Source organism: Sceloporus undulatus, chromosome 1 (genome assembly GCF_019175285.1).
Source record: "Sceloporus undulatus isolate JIND9_A2432 ecotype Alabama chromosome 1, SceUnd_v1.1, whole genome shotgun sequence".
NCBI lineage: Eukaryota > Metazoa > Chordata > Lepidosauria > Squamata > Phrynosomatidae > Sceloporus > Sceloporus undulatus.
This window is the reverse complement of record NC_056522.1, coordinates 364,636,524-364,651,347: the sequence shown is the minus strand read 5'-3', so window position 1 is coordinate 364,651,347 and position 14,824 is coordinate 364,636,524. Positions and strand designations below refer to the sequence as shown.

At 41.0% G+C, this 14,824-nt stretch overlaps 1 protein-coding gene across 1 annotated transcript in view; it reads right to left on the bottom strand.

Moving 5' to 3' along the window:
* LOC121936760 (60 kDa lysophospholipase-like) overlaps nt 1-14,824 on the bottom strand; it is a 115,043-nt gene that overhangs the window by 33,726 nt on the left and 66,493 nt on the right. The window contains exon 13 of the mRNA XM_042479313.1: nt 4,852-4,938. Coding sequence (XP_042335247.1) covers nt 4,852-4,938 — 87 coding nt within the window. The remainder of the gene's footprint in view (nt 1-4,851; nt 4,939-14,824) is intronic.

Here is a 14,824-nt window from a genome sequence, read left to right as displayed (position 1 = left end):
CAACGCTACCTGGCCTTTGAGCCTTAAAGCCAGTTTCAGTGTTGGCTTTGGGGATTATTGATTGTTGTTGTTGTTTAAGTCATTTCCGACTTCTGGTGACCATCAGTGAATCTGTAATGAGGTTTTCTTGGCAAGCTTTGCTCAGAGGAGGCTTGCCTTTGCCTTCCTCTGAAGGTGAGAGAATGTGACTTGCCCAAGGTTGCCCAGTGAGTTCCCATGCCCAAGCAGGGATTTGAACCCTGACAACCAGAATCATAATCCAACACTCAAACCATTACACTCTACCAACATAGGATGGTATTATAGATTATTTACATATTTATAATATATTTTTATTTCTTCATATATTTATTTATATAGGCATGTTTTTTGTTGTTGTTGTTTATTACCCTGTATTTCTACCAACATGGAATGGTTTTATTGGGGAGCTTTTTAAAAAACATTTATTCTATTTTAATATATAATTTTAAACTGTTTTTATCTATTGTGCATTACCTGGAAACCTCGGTGACCATGAAGAGAAACAAAGTGTAAAAATGGTAATGAGGCTGGGATTTTTCAAATGCTGCTACAAAGCCATTATTGTCTTTACCATGCATTGTGCCACTGTCACCTGTATAATCTCAGCTCTTTCAGGATTTCTTTGTATCAAAAAGTTTACAAAATCTTTATAACCCAGATATAATGGTGAAGAGTGGTATAGTGAAGCCAGAGCTTGCAGGGATGAAGCCCTGGAACCTTCTAATTAGCAAAGGAGTATGACATCATCTGTCACAACTTGAGACTTTCCGTGTTCCCTTTGAGTTTAGCAGCCATCCACACACCACCTAGGAAGCGAAATGGATTTTCGAAACAATCTCTTGTTATGTGTTATTGTAATTTTTCCTGGGTTCTATGGGGCCAAACATAAATGAATATTGCAAACAAAGCAAAATTTAAGTCACAGACCCACATGCCTTGTGACCCACCAAACCAAACATGGTTCCACCAGGCATCAAAGGCCCAATAAAAGGAATTTTGCTGCCCAGCTAGTATTGCAGGAAGAGTTGTACAGTAGCTTGGAGGTCACCATATTACACAAACTAGTGGCTTGATAGTTTGTATACTGTACAGACCTGTCCTAAGGGCAATGGTCTCCCTCACAAAAAGTAACACTGCATGTCTTTCTTTATCTTTTTTCCAGAAGCTTTTACCTATCCTTTTAACTCTCCACAAAAAAAATTGTATTAAACCACTGTAGGAGATTGAGATGTTTGCAGCTGAAAAGTGTCACCCATAGTTAAGAGATTGTGCTTCTGCGTTGGTGAAGAGCCTTGATTAGCAGAGTAGTCATTTGGCATGAGGGGAAGATAATTCTGCCTCAAGCACATTCAAGGATACCATCCCTTCCTGCCAACCTGCCTGTGCCTTTTTTACGCAGTCTCCATAACAGCCAGGACTGATGATAGATTAAGATCATAAAAAACCCACTCCATATTTTTTTTTCACAGGAAAGATAATCAGGTATTAGAGGCATGGTCAAAGTTCTGTCACAATCATAATTTTCCTCGACAGCTGTGATCAGAATGGAACAGCGTTTCAACTGGGAGATGGGCTATGATAACAGACTTGAAGGAAAACATCCTTGGATTTCATTAACTGGCATTTTGATATATAGGAGAAAGAGTAGAGATAGAAAAAGGGAATTTGGTTGCTTCTCTCCCCCACCTAAAACTCACCCACCCCTTGCAATTTTTCAATTTGGAGTGGCAACCTGATATGAATGGTTCAAGGCTCATCTAATTTTTCACTATTTATTGTAACAGAGATGTTAATCAAACATAATTTCTAGCCAAATAAGATCCTGCAGAGTTGTTTTTACAATATATTGGTCTATATGTGTGTGTGTGTTTGTGTCTATTCCCTAAACTATCTCCTTTCTAAGTCCACAGACTTGAAATCTGTGGACTTGGAAATCCGCAGAGGGGCGACCGCCATTAACCTTAATGGGCACGTGCCCCGCATGCATGTGCCCCATTCAAGCCTATGGGACCTGAATATGTGTGAGATTTGGAACTCACATGTCGGGGGGGGGGGAGGTCCGGAACGGATCCCCTGCGAGTTCCAAGGGGTGACTGTATATATGGGGAATAAACCAAGATAGTGTAAATGAATGAATGAATACTGTAAATTATTTGTTGTTGTGTGCCTTCGAATTGTCTTGACTTAAGGCAACACTAAGGCAACCCTATTATGGGGTTTTCTGGGGCTGAGAGTGCGTGACTTGCCTAAGGCCAGCCAGTGGGTTATCTGAACCCTGGTCTCCAGAGCTGTAGTCCAGCAGTTGAACCACTATGCCACACTGGCTCGATGAAGCCAGTACAGAGCTGCAAATGCATTTATATACACCAATATCATTTTGTTTATTATAATTTTGTTCTCCCATATATATCTATTTATGTGACACAAAAACCTGGTTTAGCTATTAATGCTGGGAAAACTGAGCCAGTAAGGGTGCCCAAAGGAGAACAAAGCAGCGCAAAATGTGGGGCTTTCAAGAAAAATGTAGGACATTACAAAATAAAAGCTAAAAATACTAATATAAATATAAATTCATGCTTCTTAGTCATGTTCAGAATGGAGGACATTTTGGAATTCCTCCTAGACATAAGGTTGAAATGTAGGATGTGTCCTGGAAAAGGAGGGTGTCTGGTCACCCTGGAGGCAGTTCACATTCTATCCCAGCATCAAGCTCCATATCAGGGGCATGCAACTGTGTAGAGGTGAGTTTTATTTCCTCACTGCCACATATGGGTCACACATATACCCCAATGATGCCCAGAAATTCTGACCCAAATGATGACTAGAATACAAAGTGGTAGACAGTCTGCCAATGCAGTTCCTATTGTTTCTACTTGCAGTACACCAAATAACAGCAAAGAGGAGGAGGACTTGCTCCTATGTAATTTCGACTGCAGTTTCCAGATTTAATTTTTATTGTGCAATCATCCTGCTTCATCCACAGAATTTCCCAAGGGACCCAGACATTCTGTTTTGCCATTGTGTCATCAATGTTTTTTCTTACCAGAGAAAATCCCTTAAGGAAAGAAAGAATACTGCTAGAAGCTGTATGTGGGGAGATTTCTCCTTACAGTGAAAAGATAGGTGAAATGCCCCCCCCCCCATTTTCATGCTCACACGTAAGATGAAAAATGACAAAAGGCTGTTTGTGCACAGCTGCAGTTCACACTAAAAGCTGATGAGTTCACCAAATTTGCAATTTATTCGTTTTTTCCATAAGCACCCATGAAGAAGCATATATGAGAAATGCAAATCTGGTGCTAGCTAACTATATTGCATCATCTACTGATTCTTTTATTTTTCTGCTTGTTGTTGAAAGCCCCAAAGCATTTTGCCATCTTCTAAGGCTAGCCAGTTAAACAGGTTCTTCTGAGGGCAGAAAAGGCTAAATGTGGGTCAATTTATTTGCAAAAGAGTATAAAGGTTTTTTTTATTTAGCCACTCCTCTTAATAATCCTGACAGCTGAGTAAGTTTTGACAAAGCAGATTTTGAGCCTGTCAGACTGGAGGGTAAGGACTGTATTAGCATTCTTTTCTGGAATACACAAAGCAAAACTGGTCTTAAGTTCAAAGATATTCACTCAACTCATATTATTAGAAACTCTGGGCTTGTTTATACCAGTGAAAACTCCATACTCTGGCACTTCTAATGTATGGCTACTTCTGGGGACATTCTTATTATGTGCTTTCAAGCCAACTCTGACTTTTGATTATGCTCTTATAGGGGTTTCTTAGCATAATTCAGATCAAAGTAAACACAACTTTGCTCTGAACTATGCAAAGTCAGGGGAAATCCCAGAGTTTCCCAGAAACCTTAGAGTGACTTCAGGTTCTTTTGGCATATGGACAGCTGGATCTGGTCCAATTCAGCCCAATCCAGTTGTCTGCACATCAAGATCTGCACCATCCACCTTCTTTGCACAGTTCAGCACAGGAAAAGGGAACAGTGCAGCTCTTGGCTCTCTGCATTCCTTGTTGGTCACATTTCCAGGTGCTCATTTCTGTTTTCAGCAGAAGCAGTGTATGCTGGGCAGGCTCTACAATGAGCTCTTGCCTACAAAGTGGTGGCAGTGGAGCCAATGGGGTTTTGGCCTGGATGACCCATGTGCATAATGCGGTGTCACACCAGATTTGGCCTGCTGTGTATGGTCGCCATTGTGATCAATTCCAGTCCAGGGATAATGCTCCAGACTGGGCCAGGATTAAGCAGACAGTGTAGATACACCTTCTGTGGGAAGCATCATACATGCATACCCTGTGCTTGGAAAATGTTTTTTGTAATGTTGCTGGCTAGGGATTTCTGGAAATTGTATTCCAAAAAAGTACCTTTGCAAGTTCTGAGTATACCCTCTCAATGATATAAGTCTCATTTACACTTCACCATTACAGCATCTTGATACCACTTTAACTGTAAATGACTACATCCTATGAAATCCTGACATTTGCAGTTTGGTGAGGAATTAGAGCTTTCTTGGAGAGAACTGTAAATACTTTATGAAACTACAAATTCCAGGATTCCATAGGATGGAGCCGTGGCAGTTAAAGTGGTAATTAAAAGTTATAATTGTGTTATGTGAAACAGATAAGTTGACTGATGTACCATGTAAATGCCCCACCACAACATGACCTTTAGATCACCACACATACAGAGTTATAGACAGAGTCAATTCATATGTACAGCTGCTTGTCAGTAAATTAGTGTGGAAAAATCATGTGATCTACATACATGTGTGGCCCATCTGAGAATTACATTACAATGTCATCACTGAATTTGAAAGAACTTTTTCTTACCTGCAGAGTTCTGTTCCAACATTCACAAGTTCCTGGCTGGAAAGGTGAGCTCCAGTCATGCGAAGCAAGCAAATCACTCTGTGGTGCCTTTAAGAAAATGAGAAAAGAGGTGTCTTTTTTTTAAATGTCTTAACAGAAACATCTGCAGCTTACTAACAGAGAAAGAACGTTAAACTGTCTGAGCCATTTTCCAAAATGATTTTTCCTTCTATACAAAGGATACCTGTAAATTATGCATGTGTTTTATATATATAAGTGCATGAATCTGACGTGATTGTTATGAAATTCATATCAATATAAACTGAAACACCTATATACCAGTCGCAAATAGCCATAGACTATACTGTGCAGTAGCTGGTTAATTAAACATGCTAGTGCAGGCCCAAATCATTTAACCTGACACCTTGTTAAGGTTATCACTTTAACAAGTCGTGCTGAACACTAATTCCTGCCTTTATTTGCCCCTTCTCAACTCATGGTATATGACTGCCATATTCTGGACTTAGAGCCCGTACAGACAGGCCAAAATAAAGCTGCTTCAGGTCATTCTGGAGGTATGTTATTTAAATGACACACTTCTTAAGAGGCCAGAAGCTGTGCCAAAGCTGAACTCCAGTCCTTAAGACTGGAGTGTGGCTTTGGCGCGGCTTCTGGCCTCTTAGGACACATGCATTATTTAAACAACATACCTCCAAAAGTGGCCCAAAGCAGCTTTATTTTGTCCTGTTTGTATGGGCTGTCAATGAGATATACACATATACAAATATACATACAAATAATACATATACACCACAGAAACATTTCTTCCCCTACACCCGCTCATCACAATCCCATGCTTTACATTTCCATATACAGTCATCCCTCCAATTTCACAGAGTTGGCATCCACATCCCTTGATTATGCGTGAGTGGCAAATGGAGGGGGATAAAATGGAGCACGCATGAGGTTTGAATATCGACAGTTTTCATTTTCACGAGAGCATCCAGAATGGATCTGCTGTGAAAACAGAGGGGTGACTGTACATTCTTGTTATATGCTTTCAAGCCAACTCTGACTTATGATGATGCTCTTACAGGGGTTTGTTAGCAAAATTTGTGCAGAGAGGATTTGTCATTAGCTTCCTCTAAGACTGAGAGAGTGTGACTGGTCAAAGGTCACCTACTGGGTTATGGGTGAGCAGGAATTTGAACCCTGGTTTCCCACAGTATCTAGTCTAGTCTAACAATTAAGCCACTATACTATACTGGCTCACTAGGTTCCTAGTACATCAGAAGAGTGCTGCTCAAACTGGGGGTCCCTGGACTGGTGCCAGTCCCTGAGCCAGTTGCTGATGGTTCCTGGCAAGTTTCCAGGAAAGAAAAGAACAATTGTACCCAATGGGCATAAAGTTAGTGCCCATCCTTGGCATTCTGAAAAATAATAAATGCTCGTTCTCCACATCAGACAGCCTGAGAAGTACTGCATTAGAACAACAACAACAATCCTAGCATTCCTAGGTGTTCACCATTGCCCTGATCACCTGCTGTTCTCTAGACTGGGACTATGGGGTCCTGGATTTCTGCAGTGTTCTAGATTTCAATCCCAAAGTCCTAGTTGCATTTCTGAATGTGCCCCTGAAGCAGGTCATTTCACCTGAATGGGAATGTTCATCATTCACACATATGATGTACACTCTCATTCACCCCCTTGGCTCCTAATATTTCTTTTCCTTTCTCACAATTTTGTCAGATCAGCTGATCATGCACAAGAATCTGAAACATCCTCCACTGGCCATGTTGGCTGGGGGAGGGTTCTGGGAGTTGTAGCTGAAAGAAGTAACACCTTCAGCCCTAACTGAATCCTGTACCTCAGCTGCATCACAAGAACAAGGATTTTCAGCAGGTGCCCTAATAACTGGCCTCCAAGCTCAGAAGGGACATGTAACATGTGCAGAACAGTCTCAGAAACATACTATATGTTTCTTCTGAGTTTCCAGAAACTAAAAAAAAAAAAAAACCAAAAAACCCAAACAATTAGGAACAATGTCCAGTTCAGTTTCCAGGTCCTTTGAACTGGAAACTGTTTCCTGTTGTTTGTTTCTTCAGTAACAACACATACAAACTTGCAACCAGGCTGGCAGATATGACTAAGACAGAGCACTATTGAAGATGAAGAATAGGACTTTTCAAAAAGAGATTTTTCTTTTTCTTTCACTTCTGTTCATCAATGGAAAATACATGTTAAGTCACAGAGAAGCCATTTCACTTCTCTGATGGGAGGGAGACAGGGAGGGAGGGGAGGACACAGAGAGAGAAAGTTACTCAATCCTTTTTCCATCAACAGAGATGTATTATTAACTGCTCTGCAATTATAGGCTTCACACGTTTGCTCCTTATCTTAAATATTTCATCACAAATGTTCCTTGAGACACAGAGCATAGGATCAAGGACATTCTTTTCCCTTTCTAGAAGCAACAAGTGTTATATTTACTTTTTATACCACCGTTCAACCAAACATTCATTTCAATCCATGTTCACATAAGAGTGTAAGCAATGTCAACATCTGGTGATCAGGGGTGGGGGAAAGTGGCATAACTGGGAAACACAATTGCAGTTTGTGCTCAAGGGCTGCATCTTCACTGCAGAAATAATCCAGGATAACATCACTTTAACGGCCATGGCTCAGTGCTATGGAATTGTGGGCACTGTAGTTTTGGGAGTCATTTTACCTTCTCTGTCAGAGCACTCTGGTGCCACAACAAACTACAAATCTCAGGACTCCATAACACTGAGGCATGGCAGTTAAAGTGGTATCAACTTGGATTATTTCTGCAGTGTGGATGCAGCCCTAGGTACAGTTGGCCCTCTGTATCTGTGCATTCTTTATCCACAGATTCAACCATCCACAGTTCGAAACTATTAAAAGATATATAAATTCCAAAAAGCAAACCTTGATTTTGCCATTTTATATAAGGGACACTATTTTACTAAGTCCTTGTATTTAATGAGACTTGAGTGTCCATGGATTTTGGTATTCATGGGGTGGGATGCTAGAACCAAACCCCAGTGGATACCAAGGACTCAGTGTACAGAGAACTAATTCCTGTTGAAATGTATGAGATTTACTTCTGAGAAAATGTATATGGTACTCTTGTGCTCTCAGTCTCACATGTCATAAATGGTACCGCCTCTTCTCCACCATTAGATTAATGTTCAATACACATCTATTGCCAAACACATTAAGAGAAAAACTGCTACCTACACCACCTCTGGACCAAAGCTTGGAAATGATACTTTTGTACTACACTTCCCAGAATCCACCAGCAGTGGCTGTGCTGGTTGAAGATTCTGGGAATTGTAGCTAAAAATATTTTTCCAAGCTGTGCTGTGGATCCACTGACAACTTTCTTCATTTCAAAAGACATCCATGTCTATGGTGAACGTGAAAGTCGAGTCCAAATCAGAGGTGAACGAACAATTCATTTGACAGAGAACTATATAATGAACAGGTGGGCAGCAGAGTTAGTGAAGTATAATTAATGTAACCTGTTACACAGGTACATCAGACCTATGAATGCACACATCACATGTACCATCTTGTTATTTATGGCATAAATACAGGCTCTGTGAAACAATGGAACTTCAATTAGTCATAGCAAACTTCTCCCATTGATTTCAATGGGACCTAAGCACAGCTACTCATTTCTGAATTACCTTTCCCACAAAGGGCTTAACTAGTGCTTAGACATGCTCTTGTCCTCTAGCTTCAACTTCTTATCTACAATGGGGGAGCTGAGTGATTGGTTTGGAATCACCTAGTCTTATTATCAGTACAGATATACCACAGTTAACAAAAAAGATGTGTTCCAGGGCATTACTTCTTTAACAGAAACCTTGGGGCTCGACAGACTGCCCCAAAAGGGCGGGCTGGAGCCGCCCGTTTTTGCTCCCAAGGGACACCGCAGCAGCCAAATCATGTGGCGTCTCGACACACCAAAAAAAATCCTGGAACAAACGGGTTCTTTTAGGTGCACGCGGCAGATGCAACGAGTGCGCCATTGGTGCACTGCCGTGCATCAATGATGCAAGAGTGGCGCCATGACGTGCAGATGCTGCATCACACTTGTGTCATCATGGTGGCCCCTGTGGGGACAAGAGGCCACCATGATGGCAGTGTCCGTACAGACTAGGATTTGGGAGCGTGCAGTCGCTGCATGCTCCAGAACCCTAGAATCGGCACCAGGACAGTGCTTCCCGTCGGATTATACCAAGCCTTTGATACCAGAGGTAAAAATGACATGGAAAAAATAGGAATACATTCCTGCACCCAAAAAATAAACACAGTTCAACAAGTTTCAGTAACCTTTTTATTCAAAACTAGTATTATGCACATGTGAAATATAAGAACCATGTCAATGCTGCAGAAATAAACAAAAAAGATTTTGAATTCTCTAAAGACTACTTGATAGCTTCTTCCAAAATGCATCTGGGGATGATTTTTTCTTTCTTTCAACAGTCTCCACTTTTCTAATGTTTTCCATTTTGCTGGCAAAGCTTATAGATCTATGCTTTTTTAATATACCAGGGTAGCTCGTGAGGCAGTCTAATCTGCTTTTCCCTGTTACAGTTTTGCTCTTCACACATGCTCAGTAAGTGATTCTGGAGGCTGCTGTTTATGTTGCCTGTTGTACATAAGCACACACACCCTGCAGTAGGATAGAGTAGAATCCTATTCTTTCCCAGGTCAAGTTTGATTGCACTGTTTACTGCAGACACATTTCTGCAATCCTATACTGAATGTCTGATTTTCTCCATTCCTCCTTCACCATCCTTCCAATGCCAAGGCTGCAAAAAAAACTTCTAGCTAGACAGAAGATGAGATGGGGGCTTGGCTGGGCTCCTATAAAAAGTCATTAAAAGAGCTTCTTTATCAGAGGCTTTGTGAACTGAGGGATGCCTGTACTGAAGGCCCACATTCAGTGCCTGGATGAGACATTACCAGAAGATTCCTACAAGCCACTTTAAGAAAGGTAGACTAGAATAAATTTTTATCTGTCTGTACACATACATGCCTTAGATTAAGGCTACATCTACACTGCATAATTAATGCAGTTTGACACTGCTTGTAACTGCCATGGCGCTATGCTATGGAATTCTGGAATGTAGTTTTGTGACATATTTAGCCTTCTCTGTCAGAGAGCTCTTGTGCCACAACAAACTACAGATCCCAGGATTTCATAGGATTAAGCCATGACAGTTAAACTGGTATCAAACTGCATTACTTCTTCACTGTGGCAACAACTTGAATCAGGGTACTAGTCCTTCTCACTTAGTACTATCATCTCTGATTTCCAATGGCTACCCAAGGGCTGAAATGAGTAATTCTCAGATCTGCTATTCTTCTATCCTTCTCATTCCTTTTATTCCTCTTTTGCATCATGTCCTTGAAGATGTTAAGCCTTTGGGCAAAGATTCTAAGGAGTGGTTTAAAAACTGAAGATGGCCAGAGATTAAACCAGGAACTAGCTACATGTAAAGTATATGTTCTGCCACTGTGCTACAGCCCTTCTTGGAGCATTCCAGTTCAAACACTGTATAAATGCTAAACATGAATGCTTTTATGCTATGAATAGGCCCTAAGCTGTAACATTGAAAGCTGTCACCCTTTAATCCTATATATGTTTTTAAAAGGGTTCTCATGGACCCATTTGCACTGGAGTTAAAAATGTGAATGAGGTTTTACAGGGAGGGGGGCTGCAACTGCATTTCCCACCAGTCATTTAAAGAAATGCAGGAGTAACCCACCCCTAGACTTGAATGGCTTCATTCTTGTTCCTCAGTTCTCCTGGGAGAAACAGTGAGCTGACCTTTTACATCTGACATTAGAAACTTCAAAAGGTGAAAGCGCTGCAAAATGTATGAGAGAAAGCTACTGCAAGGAGTTACGACAAGAGGTGGCTTCTCTCCATGGCCTTAAATTATCAAAATTAGAAGAAGCTGTAGATTAGAGATAACACTGTCATTTGTTTTCTGTATCCATATGTGGAAATAGCAAAACTCTGTATAAACTTCATTGGCTACTTATTTTGCTTTCCAGAACAATTGTTAGAAGGCTCATTCACACTGTCAGAAATACTGAAGTACACTAAATGTGTGATGCATCTCAGGACGGTACATGCAGCCTTTATTGTACACACACACACACGAAGATAAGCCAAGTAAATCTGTTCTTTCTACTTATCTGTAGGGGGTGGAAGGATTGTGGGAAACTGGTCATAACTATACTGTATAGTCAGACCTCTTTATCCAGGGATTCAAACATCCATGGATTCAAACATCCATGGCTTGAAAATATTAAAAACAAATATAAATTCCAAAAGCATGCCTTGATTTTGCTGTTTTATATGAGCAACACCATTTTACTATGCCACTGTATTTAATGGGACTTGAGTATACACAGATTTTGGTATCCACAAGGTGGTCTTGGAACCAAGCCCCAATGGATACCAGGGACCCATTGTATAGTTATGGGTTATAGTACACATTTAGTTAGACTAAAATCTAACTCTTAATCTGATTAGAGTTAACCTACTGACCAAGTTCCTAATAAATTCAGTGGGTCTCTTCTATTTGGATACAACATGATTTCCTAGGTGAAGTAAATTTCCTAGAGGAAACTCATTATACTATATGATCACATGTATGATCCAGCATATCTATAGTCTATGCAACAGATACTTCAGTTCAGTTCAGATGCATTTTGCCAAATCCTACATCCTCTAATTAAGATATATTATTATTAGAAACAGAAAGTTGGCATTGTGTAGTGGTTTGAGGGCTGAATTAGGAATCCAGGAGACAAAGGGCCGACAAAGAAGGCCCTGAAGAGGCAGCTTGATGCTGCCCCCTTGAAAACTGGGTTGGGGCCGCAGCAACCACATGCCATGCCTCCAACCCAGCTTTTTGCTGGCACAAAAAGGAGGAGCAAAATGTCGCTCCTTTCTGCGCTAACAAAAAGCCAGCTTTTCCACTGCTGCAGCAGCTTTATAGCACTCCTGTAGCGTCCAGCGTATAAATACCATGCCATTGGAACGCCACAAAGCTGTCCACCGCATGGTTGAGTGGGTGATGTGATGCCAGTTTGGGGGCGGCATCAGAGCGTGTGGTGTCTAAATGTTGCACTCTGACGCCACCCCTAAGCCAGTGCAAAGGGGCAGTCTGTTTTGCCCCAGAGTTCAAATCTCTGTTCAGCCATGAAAACCAATGGTTGACTTTGGACAAATCAGACACTCTCAGCCTCGCAGGAAGGCAACGGCAACACTACTGTGAACAAATCTTCCCGTGAAAACCCTATGATAGCGTTGCCATCCATCAAAATCGTCTTGAAGGTATATAACAACAATAACAATCAGAAATATCAGAGATTTTAGACCAATTGAGCTAAACAATTTTTGATGTTGATAACTGCAATATAGCCAGGATATTTATGTGTAAGACGATTCTCCTTCAAGACAGAGCACCTTTTCCCCAACTTGATGTTTTATACTTGTATCCACATTTTTATAGTTGAACAAACCAGTTAAAAATAATTAGAGCTGCCGTCCAAAAAATTTGCAAAGCATTAGGTTGGGAACAACTGAGACAGAGTCTCTGGTCCAAAACACACTGCAGAAATAATCTAGTTTGAAACTGCTTTAACTGCCCTGGCTCTGGGAACTTTAGTTGTGTGAGATATTTAGCTGCTTCTGTCAGAGAGCTCTGATGTCAGAATAAACTACAGTTGCCAGGATTCCTTAGCACTGAGCCAGGGCAGTTAAAGCTGTCTCAAACTGGATTATTTCTGCAGTGTCCTTTGGACTTCTAACTGCATGAACACAGAGTTCCTTCCTTCACTACAACCATCACCCTCCCACACCCACACACACATCAAAAGTATGAATGGTGTGGAGAAAGTGAGTAGGCAGTACATTTCTGCCCTTCCTCTGATACTACCAGGATCATCCAACGAAAGGCAACAGAGGAAGACTCACATCAGATAAAAGGATGAACCTCTTCACATAGTACACAAGGGACTATAAATGTAGAATACGCTATAAGATGTGGTGATGACCATCAGATTAGACAAATTTAAAAGGAAATTGGACAATTCACGGAGGACAAGACTATCAGTGGCTGGATGGGCTATTCATATATCCATGAAGGATATATATTCCCATCAGTACCAGAGGCAATGCAGCTCTGAATATCAATTGTTGAGAAAAGTCAGCAGTAAGGTCTTCTTATGTTCCTGCTCGTGGACTACTGAGAGGTATATAGCTGGCTTCTCTTGAGACAGAAAACTAGAGGCCTCTAGTTTTCTCCAGCACAGCTTTTTATGTTTGTATGTTCTATGTATGAACCACAATACTTCTAAAATATTTCTATAGGGCCTCTTGGGTAGAATTAACTTTGTAATCCCATTGCACTTGTGGCAGTAACACCTAACTAGCTCTATCTGTGCTCAGTTGCCCAGTCGTTCCTTAAGCTTTGCAATGAAATCTGTTGGCAGAGTAGGCCTGAAGCTAGTATTACAGCCTCTGTTAACAACCAGTTTAGCTCACAGCCAGACAACAGCCTTAGCCTGAACCAAGAGCACAGCTTAATTCTCTTCTTCTAAATCCCCTTTAGGCAGCTTTAAAAAATCAGGCATCCCAGTAGGAGTTTCTTATGGGAGTGGTAAAGCAAAAGAATCGGAATAACAAACTCATGTGAAATTCCTCAGGCAGTCACTGGGCAGTTAAAACACACATAAACACATAGCCACTTGCAGGAACATCTTGCATAGGTATGCTAGACAAGCACCGCTTGTTCAGCAGCAAGTTTGTTTAACCAGCTTTAAGGAATTTCAAGAGATTCTGGACTAATTATCTTGTATCTGAATTGTTTGGCTGGTCGTCACTGTCACAGAAATTGTTAGTTGTCTGTCAGGCCACTTACTCACAGTCCAAAATACTAATCCAAGTAGGCTGGTCAGGATAGATTGTGGGAAAGTTACTTTTGGAGGGACTACACAGTACTAGCCATGGGGCTAAGGAACTGGGAAGTTGCAGTCTATAAGTAACTAGTGTGTATGTGTGTGTCTACGCATGTGTACCTTCAAATTACCTGTTATAACTCTATGAATTTCTTAGGCAACCAATACTCAGAAGTGGTTTTGTCAGTTCCTTCCTCTGAAATCCAGCCTACAGCACCTGGTATACGTTTGCAATCTCTCCTCCAAGTACTAACTGGAGCCGACCCTGCTTAGTTTCCAAGATCTGAAGGAATTTGGTGCCTTTAGAATATTAAGTCTTTAGTATAACTTGCCCAAGTACAAAAAGTAACATTTCCAAAACCAGAGCCAGAATAATTATTAAGGCATCCAGCCCAACTCTTAAGAAGACAGAGTCACTTGTCCTATAACTTTGCAAGAGATAAAATGATCCATTAGGTGCAACAGATTGTGAACAGATTAGTTCTATTTGCTAGTATCAAATACTGTGCAGTAAATTCAGCGAATTGAAATGATTTACCTAGAATCATAGTTGGAAGAGACTACAAGGGACATCCAGTCCAATCCCCTGCCATGCAGAAACAGTCAATCAAAGCACTGCCAACAGTTGGACATCCAGCCTCTGTTTAAAGACCTCCAAAGAAGGAGACTCCACCACTCTCTGAGGGAGTATGTTCCAGTGTCAAACAGTTCTTACTATCAGGAAGTTCTTCCTAATATTGAGGTGGAATCTCTTTTCCTGTAGTTTGAATCCACTGTTTCACGTCCTATTCTGAAGTTGCAGAAAACAAGCTTGTTCCATCCTCAATGTGATACCCCATCAAATATATAAACAGAGCTATCATATCACCTCTTAGCCTTCTCTTCTCCAGGCTAAACATACGCAGCTCCCTAAGTCTCTTCCTAAGTGCTGACTTCTTGTTGTCATGTGTCTTCAGATTGTTTCTGACTTGTTGCTGTGTGC